The sequence below is a fragment of the Rhinolophus hipposideros genome (assembly GCF_964194185.1).
Source record: "Rhinolophus hipposideros genome assembly, chromosome: 5".
Taxonomy (NCBI): Eukaryota; Metazoa; Chordata; class Mammalia; order Chiroptera; family Rhinolophidae; genus Rhinolophus; species Rhinolophus hipposideros.
This window is the reverse complement of record NC_138051.1, coordinates 39,087,056-39,105,397: the sequence shown is the minus strand read 5'-3', so window position 1 is coordinate 39,105,397 and position 18,342 is coordinate 39,087,056. Positions and strand designations below refer to the sequence as shown.

At 40.3% G+C, this 18,342-nt stretch overlaps 1 protein-coding gene across 3 annotated transcripts in view; it reads left to right on the top strand.

The window, feature by feature from the left end:
• VPS39 (VPS39 subunit of HOPS complex) overlaps window positions 1–18,342 on the top strand; it is a 41,340-nt gene that overhangs the window by 7,083 nt on the left and 15,915 nt on the right. For 2 of the 3 annotated variants that reach the window (XM_081049218.1, XM_081049219.1), the window contains exons 3-11: window positions 3,671–3,735; window positions 4,052–4,094; window positions 5,296–5,390; window positions 6,309–6,407; window positions 7,031–7,123; window positions 9,450–9,633; window positions 12,909–13,029; window positions 13,141–13,261; window positions 16,527–16,656. In XM_081049218.1, the coding sequence (XP_080905344.1) occupies window positions 3,671–3,735; window positions 4,052–4,094; window positions 5,296–5,390; window positions 6,309–6,407; window positions 7,031–7,123; window positions 9,450–9,633; window positions 12,909–13,029; window positions 13,141–13,261; window positions 16,527–16,656 (951 nt within the window). Of the gene's footprint in view, window positions 1–3,127; window positions 3,161–3,670; window positions 3,736–4,051; window positions 4,095–5,295; window positions 5,391–6,308; window positions 6,408–7,030; window positions 7,124–9,449; window positions 9,634–12,908; window positions 13,030–13,140; window positions 13,262–16,526; window positions 16,657–18,342 lie in introns of all 3 variants that reach the window. The other variant, XM_081049217.1, reaches the window with a different exon arrangement.

Below are 18,342 nucleotides of genomic sequence, written 5' to 3'. Positions count from 1 at the left end.
ACTCTGCTATCATAGCAAAAAGGCATTCATAGACAGTGAATGAATGGGTGTAGCTATGTTCCAATAAAACTTTATTTACAGAAATATGAAGAGGGCTGGATTTGACCCGTGGGCAGTACTTTGTGGCCCTTGTTTTAAATTTTTAGTTATCAGAGCCAGAATATTTGCATTCTGTGACATCTACTAAGTCTATGATTTAAAAATTAAGCTTGTTTTGGATTTTATTCATCATTCAGCAGCTATGTTTTGACTGTCTACTGTGGGATCAGATACTGTGCAGGACGGCGAGATAAGAAAGCCTAATATTCTTTTCCCCTAATAGATAATCAGTTCTTCGTGCCATCAAATACTAAATACTACATACAATAAAGTGACTCGTTTAATATACTGTTTCAGTAGAAGTGGTGAGGAATTGAAAACTAGGTTCTAAAAATCAGCATTTCAACATAGTATAGACTCAAACTGATAATATTAGTGCTAATCTGATTGGGAACCCTGGCGGTGACTGTTCCTTGCCTTGTCATCAATTCACTATGCCACCTTTGACACGTTCGTTAATCTTCCTGGGCCTCAACTTTCCCATAGGTAACTTGACTAGCAATATGAACCTCCCTTAGAAAATTAGGAAATCAGACTCTGATTAGAGACTTCACTTTTTCCTATACCCGTAGAGAGCAGGTTAGTTCTGGCTCAGCTTTGGTTTGTTTGTGGGCCAGAAATAGACCTGGACCTCTGTGACTCATCCACGGAACTAACTCGGTCTCTAAATTTGAGATATTTCAAATGTAAACAGGCTAGCAGCTAGATGTCTTTCTGAGAAAAGGGAGAGGGTAATAGATGTCATGGAAAGACTGGGTTCTGATCTGACAGGAGCCATCTCCTTGGGCTCTGAAATGTCTGTAGGCCTTCTTCCACTCATATCCTAAACATAGAAGTTAGGTTAGTGCACATCTGTGGTCTTCACAAGTTCCAGTTTACTTCACTGTTGCCATCGCCCTAGAGCAGTGGTTCTCAAAATGTGGTCTGTAAACACCAGGGGGTCCCCAAGATCCTTTCAGAGGATCCACAAAGTCAAAAATAAGTTCACAGCAACACTAAAACACTATTTGTTTTTCACTGACATTTATTGACATTTGTGCTAAGGGTACAACAGCTAGCCAAGCCTTAGCACAAGTTCAAGACAGTGGTCGGCAAATTTGTTGGTAATAAACTGTACTAGTAGTTGTGTTCTCCAGCATGCACTCACAGGGGTTTTGCTTTTGTTTTTGGTTTTGTTAAAGCCAGTTTCACTTACGAATGTTCTTTGTGAGGCAGTGAAAACTATGAATTTTATTTTCTCTTTTCCTTTGAGAACACACCTTGTTGATAATCTCTATGATGTAATGGGAAGGACATATAAAGCCCTCTGTTTGGTGCCGAGGCATGAAGCCCAGTGGCTGTCTCGGTTTGGAAAAGTACTTTTATGAGTGTTTCAGTTACAAGCTGAACGGGCCACTTTTTTCATGGAGCATCACTTTTACTTGAAAGAATAACTGACAAATAGACTATGGTTTTTTAGACCACTCAGGTACGTGGTAGATGTTTTCTCAAAAACGAGCAAATGGAGTCTGTCACTTCAGAGAAAACAACTGGCAGTATTTGTTGCTAATGATAAAGTTAGAGATTTCAAGAGAAAATTAGAATTGTAGAAAACTTGTACTGACCTCAGGAGATTGACAGCTTCTCAATACTTAAAGATTTTTCTGATGAGGTTGGGGGAATAATGAGTGGGATTTTTTTTTTTTAATATCCTTTAATGAGATATGCCAACATTTAGAAAATCTGCATAACTCAGTGAACCAATATTTTCCAGTGCATGAAGTTTCTAAATCATTCCTTAAGTATAAGATAGACCAATTAACTTTAATCTAACAGAAATGTTCATTCTGAGGTGTCAGATTCCACATTGCAAGAAACTCCATTTGTCAAGTTTTGGTAGAGTATCAAAGGGTATGATCCACAATTACCTGAAGAAGCTATTAAAATATTTCTTCCTTGTCCAACTGGACACTCACATGAGGACAGATTTTTGTCATATACTTCAACAAAAACAATGTATCAAAACAGGTTAAACGCAGAAGCAGATGTGAGAGTCCAGCTGTCTTTTATTAATCCAGACATTAAAAAGAGTTGCAAAAATGTAAAACAATGCATTTTTTTTTAATTTGGAAAAATAGTTATTTTTCATTAAAATACGTTATTTATGCTCAATGTGATAGTATTATTACTGTTATTTTTAAATGAGTTAATAAATAACATATTTTAAAAATTTCTCAGTTTTAATTTGTAACATGGCAAACACTGATAGATATAACCCACATAAAAATTTGGGGGGCCTCAATAATTTTTAAGATTATGAAGGGGTCTTGAGACCAAAAACTTCGAGAATCTCTGCCTTAGACCATTCTGTTTATAAAGAGAATTGTTAGAATTAATAATAAAGCCCTTTTTAAATAGAGAACTCTTTATCAAGCAGGAAGTGGCTGAATTTTTAGTATGTGTGTGAAATACCATGACAGGATACAGGGCAGGTTTCTGAATCTCCCAAAATTCCAGGAGCCCTTCTTCTTCTCCTCTGCTGGAGGAAGTGACATGGAGGAAGTCAGACCAGCTTTGATGGCCGCGGCTCTTGTGAATCAACACTGACTCCCAGGCGGACAGGGGCCCTGCTGGGTGTGGGGGGCCACAAGGGGGGCCTGCAGTGTGAGCAGTCTGTCCATGAGCTGGGAGACAGGTAGCAAGGTGTGGGCTCAGTGCACAGGTGTTATGGGCAGCCCCGAGTTTGCTTCCGGGCTGCCTCTCACTGGCTGCTACCCTTCTGCTTGACCTATCAGGTCTCTCACATATGCAATTGGAATAATAATAGTACCTACTTCTTGGGGGTAATTGTGAGGTTACAGAAAACATACATTTTTAAACCCAGAACCTGACACCTAGTTTTATTGCCTATTTAATGATAGCTGCTGTTATTAATTATTCTCTTTTTGACTCTTTGGTGACTTTTGAGGCTGAATATTTTTTGTCATCCCAGCAAGGCTGGCTTCGCATGTTTTTATGCTGTATAACTCTTCCCCCTTTTTTGTAACAGTGCCAACAGATGTAGCATCACCTGAAAGTGGCAGTAAGTGTAGCTGCATTGAATTGCTGTAGCTCTGGGGATGGTGTCGAGTGTTTGCTCTGTCCCGTGATGCAGGACATAGGGTAGCTGCTGGGATTTAGTTGGGTCTAGACCTAAGGATGCTTTGGGCTGGGTTTCATTGCTTGGGCTCTTACATTTGACTGTTACTTTTTATACTCTTTTTTGTGAAACACTTTGCCAAGGTACTGTTTTGTAGGATAAGATCTTCAGACTCACAAGTGTCCTGCAGCTTCAGTAAACTTCTGTGGTGTGATCCTTTCTGCTAATGCCAACTAGAAGTGCATGAAAGCCTCTGTTCTAAAATTGGAGTTGCAAGCAACTTACTGTGCGCAATAAAAACAGTTGGTGATTTTAGAGCTTCAACTTCTAGTCTTTTAGGAATTTTTTTAAGATTCCTGTAGGAGAGCAGTATAGAGCAGCATTTTTTTGTTGTAGTTATTTTTAAGTGTATCCCTGTGTTTAGAATTGTGAATGTTTGTTTCTTTTCCATAGGCTGCAACAGGTTTGAAGTGACACTAGAGAAATCCAATAAGAACTTCTCCAAAAAGATTCAGCAGGTAGGCAGTGATGGTAGAGGCTACAAGAATATTGGACTTTCACGAGACCTTGTCAAAGCTAGAACTTTGGTAACATTATTTATTAACTCTTTGAATCCTTTGCTCTGTGACCTTCCGTTTATTCAGGGATCTCTGTCTATCCGTCATGTACCTGAGATCCTTTTCACAAGCAGACATTTTGATTGCACATAACTAGAAGTCAGATCTCTGTCATCGGGATAGGCTCTTTAGTCCCTTTTCAGTACTGTGGTTAAGTGAACGTTTGCTAAACCTTGTCAAAATGTTTAATTGACTCTGATGATTTGCTATTTTCCAGATCCATGTGGTTTCCCAGTTTAAGATTCTGGTCAGCTTGTTAGGTAAGAAAATGGATTATGTTTATATTTCATGTGTCAAAAAACAAATCTATGACTTAATTAACCCTTTCATGGTTAATTGGATAGTCGTTACTTAACAGTGAAACTGACATGGTCCAAACCAGACATAGCAGGGTACAACAGGTAATGAAGTTCACAGTATCCCTCATAAAATTGAGCCCTGTTCTCCAAAGAATGTCACTTCATTCTTTCATTCATCCAGCAAATATTTATTGAGCCCTCCTCTAGGCATTGGGGATACCAGGTTGAATGAGACATGGTATCTGTCTTTGAAATTTATGTTCTGAGTTTGAAGACTGAAATGACAAAAAGTAATCATGATACATACAGTGCGATTTATGAAAAGTGTTGTGGGAGGGACATCCAGTGTATCCAAACATTAGACATTAGACATTATCCAAAATTAGAATTTTGACAGAAACAGTGAAGGCAGAGCATTATAGGCAGAGGAAACAGCTTTAGGAAACGCCCTGAGATCTGGCCAGATGTAGGATATGTGGTGGAAAGTGGAGAGAGACAGGTAAGAGACAGATAAGGGCCAGACTATTCAGTGTCTTACGTGAAAAGCCACAGCGTCATGGGAGCCAGCAGTGAGGCCTTTTCTTGACAAGCAGAGGACCAGAAACTTGCTTCACACTCTCTACTGTTCATCCCAGGGCCTAAATGGAAGAATAGTTTTAAACTTAGTTTCTCGGTTGAGAGAGGAACTTTTAATGTAACTAACTCTTCATGACTACAGCTAGATAGGAGACCCAAGTGAAGTTATTTTGCTTGCTTTGCTAGAAAAGAAATCTTTGCCATGGGTTTGTACAAAACCTGCAGGGGGTTTCCTTTCTCTTGTTGGAGCCTCCTAATGTAAGTAGTTTTGAAAGCCATTTCTTGTGTAAATACTGCAGCACAAATTTCCAGAGTTGAGAAAGACAGAGTCTTAAGAGTGCTTTGGAAGTGAAAGAACTCTTTTACTCAAGGCAGCCCAAATTTAAAGGAACAAAAAATCCAAGTTCAGAAGACTGAGTGACCCCTTAAATGTTTTGTAATGTAGTTCTGGTAATAGATGAGAATAAATCATTGACAGTGAAGCCAAAGGTACCTCTTCAACCAACATTTGCCATTTGGTTCTTCTGGTTGTTACAGTTATTTATTTATGATAATTTATTGTGATGTTTTACCTTTTTCTAAACAGAAAATAATATTTATGTCCACGACCTGCTGACATTTCAACAAATCACTACGGTTGCAAAAGCCAAGGGAGCGTCACTGTTCACATGTGACCTCCAGGTAAGTGTAGGCGAGATGAACTTGGACTTTGTGTTTTAATTAACACAGCCTTTCCTACGCCATTCCTACCAGTAGATGGGAAGAATAACATGGATATCCACACCCAGCAAAGACTCCCAAGAAATATTTGATTTTTTGGATTGTACTGGAGAAATTTCTCCCTTAGTAGGCTGAGGTTGATGAAACATTTGCATTTCCTGTGCGTGTGCTAATTAGAGCACCAGACACCTATATAGCAGGAGACAACTAACCAAGGATAAAAACACTTATCATGGACAAAGTGGGAAATCAAACGTGTAATAGCACCATGAACATAACTATAGGACATTAAATTGACTCTTACTCTAATCATGTATATCATTGTGGTCTTTGTCTTTAGGGAGTTTTTGTTATTCAGGAAAGACATTTCTCCTTATTTTTGCCAATTCATCACCCCCAACTTTGGTCACTTTTTAGCATTTATGGTCTACATTGACACTGCATTGCTTTATGTGTAGCCACTTTGTTTTCCCAAACTCCTTCAAAGCACTGAAAGTGACCACTGATCTCTGAGCCAACATGTCCTGACAGCCATGAGTGAGGAACATTTAAGAAAAACAGGAGGAATTGGTTACGTAGGTGAAGGACTGCCCAGGGGTTTTCCTCTCTGAGTTCTGAATGGCCACGAGAGTTGCCGGTGCAGGCGCCTTTCACCAGCATCCCGTGGGCAGGGATGTTCCTTGGCCTATTGTTTCTGGTGGGTACCTCTTACTGCATGGTATTCTCCAGCTCAGCTTGTCTGGCAGTGTGACTTTGTATTACAGGGGATTTTCAGATTAGGCCATGTCAAGGGAGAAAATCTCTCTGATCTATCTAGCTGTCATCCAGTTATGGAGTCGTGTGTGCGCATCTTCATTTGCTCTGGGTGTCTCTTCTCAGCACACAGAGACTGGTGAGGAGGTGCTGCGGATGTGTGTGGCTGTGAAAAAGAAGCTGCAGCTCTATTTCTGGAAGGACAGGGAATTTCATGAATTGCAGGTAAAGTCCACTGTTACCTGGTCCACAGGTTGGGTGGGAGGTACTATTGTCGTGGACCCACAGCTTGAAAGACTTCTGGTTCAGTGGTAGCAAAGGCCAAGACCCCAGTCTTGGAGATCTCTCCGTATGAATGCTCTGCTCTAAGTACAGGAGAGCTTATTCATGCCCACTTGTCAAAGTCTCGTGGTCTTCAGAGGCTGGGACAATCTAGTTCTACCACATCTATACAGATTGATTTCAGAGTGGGTTTTCACCTTTTCCAAACGTCTAGCACATGGGCGACTTATACAGTAAGTCCTCACTTAATGTTGTCCATAGGTTCTGTGACTTTTAAGTAAAAGGACATACAACGAAACCAATTTTATCATAGGCTAATTGACATAAATGAGTTAAATTTCTACAGCGTCTTATCAATGTTAAAACAAAATGATGATGGACAAAATGACATTATTTTAGGACCTGCTGTATTTTTGCTATGTGCGGTTTCCTGATCCTGTCCTTGTAGAATTGAATTCAGATGAGGATGAGGGTGATGTCACAGAATGGGGGTGGCCTAACAGGAGGTCATGATTTTTTTTGTTTGAACATCTTTCCAATTAAACTCTCCTGCTCTCTTTCTTCAGGGAGACTTTAGTGTACCAGACGTGCCCAAGTCCATGGCATGGTGTGAAAATTCTATCTGTGTGGGTTTCAAGAGAGACTACTACCTAATAAGGGTAAAACGTACTATTTTACAAATATCATCAGTTTGCCTTGGAGAAGATGATTATGAGGTTACCTGGGGGAGATGGTCGTGCGCTTTCGAACAACAGATCAAGAGACTGCCTTAAGTAGAATTTTTAGCATAACAGGGTTTGTGTTTGTATGTTTGGTTATTTTTCATGCTGTCAGCATCTTCCACAAATAAGATATCTATGTCTCTTAAGCCAGGCAGAGTCAACTCTCAGTTCTGTACATAATGAATTACCCACATTCTGTATCTAATTATTGGAACAGGTAATTAGGGCTGCTTGCCTCTGTCCAACAGCATTATCGTAGATTGCTATCTTCAGTCTTCAGTGCTCAGGAATTATAAACTAATTTTAGTATTAATTTAAGTATTTTTAAGACTGCCCCCCAAAACTCTGTTAGTATATTTGTTTTAAAAATTATTCTCATTGTTTTTGTTCTAAACTTCAAAAGCTACATGTATTTATTATAGAAAATAAGGAAAATAAAAGAGGTGTAAATCATCCATAATCCTCCCATTCAGAAATAATCACTGTTGACCTTTTGGTATGATATATCTATATCTGTCTCTATCTGTCTGTCTGTCTGTCTATATCTATCTATCTATATCTCAGGGGTGCCAAAAAAATGTATATAAGTGGATACCTTCGTCAGTGTTGCTCAAGCAGTAGTTCACCGTAATCAGAAGTGTCTGGACGCTGATGGTAACCACTTTGAGCACCTCTTGTAATTACAGAATCCAAACGTGACTTGTATTCATCTCTTGTTATATGTATATATTGATTTTACAATTTGAATAGTTTTTTCCTTTCTTAAAACGTGTATATATATTTTTTTGGCTCCCTCAAAAATGGCACCATCTATATGAGTGTGTGTGTGTGTGTGTGTGTGTGTGTGTGTGTCATAGTGTATTGTACATAGTAATATATAATATATGTGTTATAACCTGCCTTTCCTCTTAAGCAGTAAATGTCCACAACATTGGTATTTTTTCCTCTTCAGTATACACACTATCTGTAGTAAAAGGTTGATATACCACTCATTTCATGGAATAATCTAAATTTCTCAGCTTTATCCTCCTCTCATAATTGAGATTTGGCAATTCTAGAAGACTTACTTATCTCCCTGCTTCCCTACCCCCGACTGTTTTAGCTCTTCATTGTTTATGTAGTTAATGTATTTGGTCCATTGTTGGAATATCCTAATCTTATCAGCATCAGTTGTACACTCTGTAAAGGTGTCACTGTTGTGCAGTTGATTAAATAGCAGCTAGGCATATAGGTGCTAAGAGAAAAATCTGTGAGGGGAGGGGGCTGAGCCAGCGTGGTAGTAGGGCCCATTTTTCTGACAACCCGGAATGCTGCCATCACCTTCAGGGTGGACTTTCTGAGAGTGGGAAATCTTGTCTTGGGACCAGGATATTCAAAGTTGTTCATTTATTTACATATAGGTAAATTCATTCTTTTTGATGTATTGTTCTGATGCCTAGTATTCTCTAACCACCACTACAATCAAGATTCAGAACAGTCTGTCACCTAAAAACATTCTCTCCTGCTGCCCCTTTGAAGTCAACCCCTCCTCCTACAGCCCAACCTCGCTAGTCACTACTGATCTGTTCTTTGTCCCTTGTAGTTTTTTTTTTGCCAGAATTTCATATACATGGAATCATACAATATGTAGCCTTTGGTTTCTGGCTTCTTTCACTTAGCATAATGCATTTGACATCGATCTGTGTTGTGTGTGTTGATGTATTCTTTTTTATGGCTGAGTAGTATTCCACGGTATGAATGTACTACAGTTTGTTTATTCATTCATCAGTCGAAAGACAAAGTTATTTTCAATTTTTAGCCATTATGATAAAAATGCTATGACCATTTATTTGCGTACAGGTTTTTATATAATGAAAATAAGTTATATCTCTTGGGCACATGCTTAGTAATGGTATTGCTGGGTTATGTGATAAGTGTACATTTAACTTCATATTCTTATAAAGCTAACAAACAAAATGACTGCACCATTTTGCATTTTCACCGGCAGTATGTGAGAATTCAGTTGCTCTTCATCCTGGCCAGCACTTGACAATGTTAGTTGCCAGACTCGATGCTTGTCTCTGTGTTAGGAAAAAAGAGAACTGGTTCTACATTGTGATGACAAAATTTCACATAACAAACTCTATTTGTTATCTATTTCCTTATGCCAAACAAGGAATATTATTGGCTTCTATAGGTTTTCGGTTTTATCTGGATTTTTCTAAACCGCCTTCATGCCTCTATCCGGAGAATGCTGAGTGACTCACTTTGTGTCTTCCTATAGGTGGATGGAAAGGGGTCCATCAAAGAGCTCTTTCCAACAGGAAAACAGCTGGAGCCTTTAGTTGCACCTCTGGCAGATGGAAAAGTGGCCGTGGGTCAGGATGACCTCACCGTGGTGCTCAATGAGGAGGGAATCTGCACACAGAAATGTGCCCTGAACTGGACAGACATACCAGTGGCCATGGGTGAGACCAGCAGTAGCTGCCGTCGCCCTCTTTGTCCTGGGGGGTGGGGGAGGTGGGGCAGGGGTGGTGGTGTGTGGCACCTTCCCAGAGGGGAATCCCATTCGTAGCATAGCAGACTGTGGTTTGCAGTGTCATTCACCCTCACTTCCCCTTTTTATAAGTAGATGACTATTTTTAGGGTCATTAAAAATGGGATATTCTGGTTTTTACAGGAAGCTAAGTTTTACCCCAGAAGGCGGGAAATGTAAACACAGAATTGTACATTTTAGGGAGCGATTGTCTACTGCTGTTTTTAGTTCTTAGTTCCTTTTCAATGGTTTTATTGTATCCTCTGCCAAATAGTAGAAATGTGTGCAAATTCCTTATTTAATCCTGTAATACATATAACTCAGTATTGAAGGGTTTTTGATGTGGTGGTTATTGCTGATCTTGTTTTTGTAGCTTAGTGGAACAGACTGCATTTAGGTGTCAGTTTCTGTCCTACACATTAGTAGTTTCCGGCCCACACCTGCCTCAGGCTCCCAGCTGTCTGCGATGGTATTGCCTAGAAGTATATTTTGATTGGAAGAATAAGCATTTTAATAAGAGTTACTGCTATAGAGTAGGGTATATAGCTATACTGTCTTTAAGGACTCCAGCTCTGGAGAAAAATTACACTTTGGATAAAGAGACAAAACAAGGTACTGCTTAAGGTGTTACATTGGATGAATTGAGATTCAGTGGTTCAGAAAGGGGAAGTTCATTGTTCATTAGTCAGGAGGGAGTTTCATTACATGGGTAAGATTGGGCTATACCGGGCAGAGTTTAGGATCTGGCTTAAAGAAAAAGTCCTTTTCAATCTAGGCAGAGAGAATCATTTGAAAAATGAGAAGAAATACAGAATACATGCTGATTTGTGAGGGCATGACAGACTGAACTGGCTAAAACAGGTGGTCTGAATTAGGGAGGAATAAGGATAGGCCCTTTGTTAGAGGTCCATGGGAAGGTCGGAGAGACCAGGAGATTCCTCAGTGTTTTAATAAAAGTGTCATGTTCTACGGTGGTTATCTGATGGTGGTTAGAGGTTAGTAGACCAAAAGGAAGATAAATCATAAGGATAGGATTTTATAAGGCCCAAGATTATGTATATTAACAAGTTTGAGGGGCTAAGAGCTTCACAAGAAGCTTCATGGTGTTCTAGCGGCTCTCGTTTTCCTTTCAGAAGAACCTTGGTAGATTAGGTGAAGATGTGTATAATATCCTTCAAGCATGTTCCTGATTCCCTAGTGTGCGAGTTCCTGTTTTAAAATCTTTGTTCGTGCCCAGTGACTTCAGCAGTGTTTCTCAAAAACATTTCTGTGCCTTAACATATTGAAGGAGAGAACAAGCTTTCTAGCTAAGGTGGGAGAATCACCATGTGACAAGAGGAAGACTAAACTTAAAATGGTGTCCATCTTAAACTTCATTTATATTTCTGCTCTCCTGTTTACTACTTCACCCAGGCCCCAGGCATTGTGGACTCCTCACTGTGCCGTCGTCTACGTTATTGCCTTTTCCTTTCTTCTCGCCCAGCAGCATCCTGCTCATGGGACAAGGCCCCGTTCAGTGGCACTTCCTCTATGAAGTCTTCTCTGAACTACAGACAGATTTAGTCACTTCCCCGTTGGTGTGTCCACAGTCCTTTCAGGTTTCTCTGTCATGGCACCTGCACTGTCTCCTCTGCTCATGTAGGAGCTCCGTGAGCTCTAGGCTCGTGTCTTGATTCACTTTGAGGAGTGCCTGACATGTGGCCATTTAGTAAATGTGAGATTGAATAGATGAATCACTGTCATTGTCAACCAATCATTATATGCCTGCTGCACACCAGCCACTCTGCCAAGTTTTGAAGATACAAAGAGATCCAGACCATTTCTGTTGTTTTTGAGAAATACTGCTGAAGAGTTGGGGAGACTGAACAAATGATAAGATATGACAACCAGAAGGGTTTCTGTTATAGATTACCTTTTTTATTAAATTAGACCTTATTACGATTTAAAAAGGACAGAAATTTTACATGTGTATACAAATTAACACTGAGGAAAATTGTACTATCTTTTTAAGATAAGGCCAGCATTAAAAGAAAATTTAAAAATTCAATACAAAACAACCTGCTTTTTTAATTTTATTATTTTTTTGTCAAGATGAAAAATATCAACATAATAATAACATTCAAATTGATGGAAATATTACTTAAGCATCAGTTTTCTCATTTCTGAGTTCCCTTCTGGCTTTGAAATTTTATTATACTACTCTTTAGAGTATAAAATTTAAATATAAAATGAGAAACTTTTTATAAGAAAGTAGATAATGAGAAAAATAAACTCATAGCAAGTTAGCCACACTAAGAAACTATTTTTACGAATATAATCTTTGAGTTTAAATTTCTATAGGACAATTATGCCATCTAGTGGTTCATTTTTTTAAATTTTATTTTTAATTATAGTTTAAACACAGCATAAAATCTACCACATAAACCATTTTAGATGTACAGGTCAGTAGTAGTATGTATATTCACATTGTCATGCAGCAGATTTTAGAGCTTCATCTTGTAAAACTGATGTACCCATTAAACAACAACCATTTCCCTGTCCCCTGGCCCTTTGCAACCACCGTTCTACTTTTCTGTTTCTGTGAATTTGACACTCTAGCTACCTCCCATAAGTGGTAGGAAACAGCTACGCTGAGAACGCCATCCAGCTGCCTTCTCTGTGAACCATTAAACATCAAGTGGATTTTTGCATCTTTTCCCTGTGGGAATCTCGAGCAGAAACAATATTGGCCAGAAATGTGGAACTCTTTCTTTAGCATAATTTCAGGGAAAAAACAAGTTGCCCTTCTCTTGCCCTTCCTAAGAGAATGAAAGAAGAGGTTATGCAACCTTGATTTCCCACTGATAAGTTGTTAGAGGCAGCTGTAGCTGGCCTTTGCCTGGCCTAGCTTTGTGGCTGCTGAGAAAGGAGCAAGCGAAGTTTCCACCCAGTTCTTTGGGGGAAACGATCGGCATGGGATCAGGGGATCAGGTCACTCTCAGCAGAGCTGGATGCATCCTTTTTGTGCAAGAGATTTCTCTTGGCATCACTCAGGCGAACAATCTTTTTGTCTTTGTATATCACATTTATAGAATCCTGGCTTGGTATTTGACTAGTGGGCTTTTTGGAGATCTCATTTAAATGCAGCTTAGAAATGGCAACTGAAACAGTCCATAAACCTAAAGCCTTAGACCAGAACTACATCTCAAGACGTTCTCTCTTGCACAGAGCACCAGCCTCCCTACATCATTGCAGTGTTGCCTCGATACGTGGAGATCCGAACGTTTGAGCCGAGGCTTCTGGTCCAGAGCATTGAATTGCAAAGGCCCCGTTTCATTTCCTCCGGAGGGTAAGGGATTTCTGTCCTCACTGAGCTGCCATATTATTCCAAAGCTTTAAAGTCACCTGTGTCATCATAAAGTCTGTACTCTTTTGCTGATATTTTTAATCCTGCCTCCAGATCAAACATTATCTATGTGGCCAGCAATCATTTTGTTTGGAGACTCATTCCTGTCCCCATGGCAACCCAAATCCAACAGCTTCTCCAGGACAAGCAGTTTGAATTGGCTCTGCAGCTTGCAGTAAGTCTTGTTTCTGAGATTTGGGTATGAACCTGCCTTCCTCACTATTCTTGAAAGTAGGTAATTTGGGTTTAGTTGTTTATATTTACTTTGGCCTGGTACAGTAAGCATGGAGCTGAAAGTCAGAGGGCTTGGGTTTAGGGTCTGACTGCCTTAAAGTATCTATGTAAGTGATTTCAGTTTTTCAGTTTGCTTATCTGTCAAATGTAAACGGAATGCCACTTACAATAATAGCACCTCACAGAATTAATAGAAGAAAATAATTTAATAGATGTGGTCTGGCCTTGAAAAATTCAAGATAATGCAAATATTAGAGAAAAGTAACAATCGTAAATGTAAGATTACAGTCTGAATGCAACCATTTGGGGGCGTTTCAGAATCTCTTTCAACAGTGGACTTCTGGGTTTGGACAAGCAGGTTGCATTCTGCAGCCACCTCAAGCTGCTGCATTCCGCATGGCTGCACTTTTTTTTTTCTGACTGTCTCACTCCTTGGTTTGCATGATGTTCACAGCAAAGTCGTGCCCGCAATCTGGTTCCAGCAATGCTCCCGTGGCCCACAGGCTGCTTGGACTCTGACTTCTGAGGCCTGTCTTACTCTTTTAAACGTCCCCACTGGTGATTACTGTCATCTGTAGAGGGTGCATTTGATTTTAGGAAACAACCAAAAGTCATTCTGAGCCTTTCTTAGTCATTAATACAGATGGTGGTAATTTGGTAAAAGAGAAGACATTATTTATTTTTTTAAAAGATTTTATTGGGGAAGGGGAACAGGACTTTATTGGGGAACAATGTGTACTTCTAGGATGTTTTTTTCCAAGTCAAGTTGTTGTCCTTTCAATCTTAGTTGTGGACGGTACCGTACAGCTTCAAGTTGTTGTCCTTTCAATCTTAGTTGTGGAGGGCGCAGCTCAGCTCCAGGTCCAGTTGCCGTTGCTAGTTGCAGGGGGCGCAGCCCACCATCCCTTGCAGGAGTCAAACCAGCAACCTTGTGGTTGAGAGGACACGCTCCAACCAACTGAGCCATCCAGGAGTTCAGGGGCAGCTCAGCTCGAGGTGCCGTGTCAATCTTAGTTGCAGCGGCCGCTGCCCACCACCCCTTGCGGGACTCGAGGAACTGAACTGGCAACCTTGTGGTTGAGAGCCCATTGGCCCATGTGGGAATCAAACCAGCAGCCTTCGGAGTTAGGAGCACGGAGCTCTAACCGCCTGAGCCAGCAGGCTGTCCCAAAAGAGAAGACATTTTTATGAAGATAGTAGAAAAATTTAATTTCTAGAGTATCTTGTAAATTATTTCTGAAAGGAAAGCAGTAGTCACACATTTCACTACACATGTTTATATTTACGTACAGTAGATACTTTTGAAGAGCAACATTTATTTTGGATGTATGAGTTCTGGCTTTCAAACAAAAAATCCAATCTTAATAGTTGGGCATGTTTAATATCCCATAAAAATTATCATTTAATTTCAGCACCTTACTATTTTGTTATTTTGCACTCGTGCATTGCCCAATATTATTTTATTTTTATTTAAAAATTAATGAATACCCATGCACCCACCATCCTACCCAAGAAAAAGAAATTGTATAACCTATATTCTCCTCCCCATCCCTCTGCCTCCCCTCCAGACATACCCATCCAAAAATTGTCCCCTCCAAACACACCCATCCAAAAATCCAAAATTTTGCATATAATATATAATGTCCTTAAATTTTTTTGTTTAATTTTTTACATATATGTTGCTTGAATATGTATTTAGTTTTTGAACTTAATAAAAAAGGGTATCATGCAGGATATAGCATTTTCAGTATCTGTATTTCTCTTACACGGAAGGTCTTGGGTCTTTTAATTGAACTTTCTGCTGCAGATTATCTGTTTAATCTTTAGTAGAGAAGATGGAAATGGGTTTCCATTTTCCCTTCTCTTTTCTGGGCGTGTACTTACTAGGTGGTCTGCCCTATGACGAAAGAAGGTTGGTTGATAACATCTTAGCTCTTAAGGGACCTATCTTTTATTTAAATAAATCAAAGAACATACATGAAACCTTCGAGAGCAATTATATACTACAGTATTGACAAAATGTGGAGCAAAATATTAGAGAAGGGACAGTTCCTTGTGGGCTAGAAAAGGCATTCTAAGGTTGGACCCTTTAAGGATAGGTAAAATCAGGAGCAGGAACAAGGGAGCATTCAATAGCCCAAGAAAGCTCAAGAAGTGGAAACAAATCTTTCCAGGAAATCTGGAGCCCATCCTGGCTGGAGTGGAGGGCATGGCTTGAATGTCTGGGAATCAGCTAGGTAAGGAGGCTGCACCAGGTTGTGAAAGCCTTTACAGCATCTAGCAGGAGACCTTGGACCAGGTGCTGCTAATGTTGATGGTGTGGACAAGGGTGATGGCAACAGAAAAGGAAAGGAAAGGAAGAGAAAAAGATGAAAGACATTTTGAAGGAAGAAATTAAATTTAGTAAAGATTACTTATAAGAAAGACATGGGGAAGAAAAGGTTACAAGGAAGAAATAGAGATAATAAATAGCTGTATTTACTTAGCTTTTGCTGTGAACAGGACCTTTCCCGACTGTACCAGCTGTGCTGTGTCTTTTATTCCTCCAGCATGCTGTGTTCTCTCTCCGGTATTTTAGGGCCTTGCACATGTGCTGTCCTCTTTTCTAGGAACACACTCTCTGCCTCCCCTCCCATCTGTCAGCTGTCTGGCCTCACCTGGCTAACTCTAGCTCATTCTTTATGCCTCAGTTTACATTCTTCTGAGAATCCTTCCCGGACCCACCGCTCAGCCTGTTGTATACCCTTCCATGTGCTTCTGTCATCACTCTTACCCTGTTTTGGTTTTGATTTTTTTGTTTTTAAACTAAATTCTAGACCACCCTATGCAGGTTTTGCCAGCTTTTCCATTAATATCCTTTTTTCTGTTCCAGGTTGAATTGCAGAAATCACATTGCATTTAGTTGTCATGTGTCCTTAGTGTTCTCTGATCTGTGACCGTTTCTTAGTTTCTCCTTGCATTTCATGACCCTGACAGTTTTCAGGAGTACTGGTCAGGTACATTTTGTAGAAACCTTGTGTATTTTAACTGCATAATTATTTATCGGTCTATGGTTAGACTGTAAGGGCAGCCTGTGAGGCAGATACCACGTGGCTGTCTATACACACTGGCACTTGTACCTCCAGGGATATTGTTTAATACCTAGTGTATACTGAATAAGTACTTGTCGAGTGAGTGAGCTCTTACCTATTCTATTCTCTTATTAGGAAATGAAAGATGATTCGGATAGCGAAAAGCAGCAACAGATCCATCACATCAAGAACTTGTATGCCTTCAACCTCTTCTGCCAGAAGCGTTTTGATGAGTCCATGCAGGTCTTTGCTAAGCTTGGCACAGGTAACAAGTGGGTGTGGCCTTAGGATAAGGAACTAAGGGCAAGAGGGGAAAACTGGAAAGGACGGGGCAGATGACGCCAAACTTTTGAGAAAGGGGAAAGTTTAGGCTCATCTGAACTGATCCTCATACCTGACAGGATCCTGTGGGTGGCCGTCCATGGTGGTTACATATTTATAGTGCTCATCTCATGAATTTGGTCTTACTCATAAATACAGACAGACTTCCAATTTTCCAGGATGATTTGCCGTTGCCATTAGAGAAAGGTAACAGAAAACTATCAGTTCAACAAATGTGTATTTGATCATCTAGTGTTTATTGAATGCTGTCTATACAAAAATCCCTGACTTGACCTTTGTAGGATTAAACAGCAGGTCGTTTTTGAGTGCCAACACAGGGCAGTGCCAGGAAGCCTTTCCTTTTCTCTCTGTCCTAAAAGCTCTTGAGACATTAGACCTTCATGGTGAGAAGCAGGCACTCTGGAGTCAGCTGCCTGGCCTCGGGCAGAGTTCCTGGACCTCTCTGGGCTTTAGTTTTCTCTTCTGCAAGACAGGGCAAATAATAATACAGTGTGGCTGTGAAGATTATGTGAACTACTTACCACAGTGTGTGGTACTTAATAAGTGACAATAAAGTGTTTGCTATTATTATTAAACTTTACATTTCTGTATATTCCATTTTTGCTTAACTAGGATCAATGTATATATACTTGACTCTACATCATATTATTATTTATCCCCTCTTTGCTGCTCTTCTTTGCTTTGCCTTTTTTCCACCTTCCCTCAGCCTTGGCCAATAATGACCTGTGGTAACTCCTTATATCCGTTAAGGTTCTTGATGTGAGCAATGGAGACCAGTTCTGGATAATTTAAGCAGTATTTGAATAAATTAAGTATGGTTTATTGGAATATTAGGAGAATGGCAAGTAGAGGGACCCACAAAATTAATGGGGGGCCAGGCTGAGGAGTGATAGGAACCAAGGGAGCTCCCCCAGCAGGAAACAGGAAGCCGGCCAGTAATCCCTTTGTGCCGAGGATGCTAGGCAGTCCTTTACTGGCTCAGCCACTTCCTTAGCTGTTGCTGCTACCACCTCCCCTATTGTTTCATCCTCAAAAGAAAGTGTCCCCTGCCAGCTTGTCTCACTATCTAATGCCATGTAAGAAACCACTCCAAAACTTAGTGGCTTAAAATAACAAAATCATCTGTTACCTCTCTTGGTGTCTGTTAGTTAGGAATTTGGGAAGGACTTAGCCAGGCATTTCTCATGTGGTTGCACTTGTATGTCATCCGGGCTACTGTCATCTGAAGTCTTGACTGGGCTAAAGGACCCACAAGGTGGCTCACTCTCATAGCTGACAAGTTGGTGCTGGTGGTGGCTTGCAGGGACCTCTGTTCTTGTCCAGGTGGGTTTTTCCACAAGGTTGCTTGAGTGTCCTCAGGCAGAGTGACTGGCTTTTCCCAGAGTGAGCAATCTGAGAGACCTCAGTGGAGCCCTCATTGCCTTCTAGGACCGTCACTTCCACCATTTATGTTGATTTACAAGGGTCCTTCCAGGTTTCAGGCAAGGGAACACAGACGCCACATCACATAAGAGGAGCGTGTAGGATGTTGGTGTGTGTTACACTGCTTGTCGTCCTTGAATCACTTTCTCAAGATCAAGGGGATCTGATTGTCCAGGATTAGGTCATG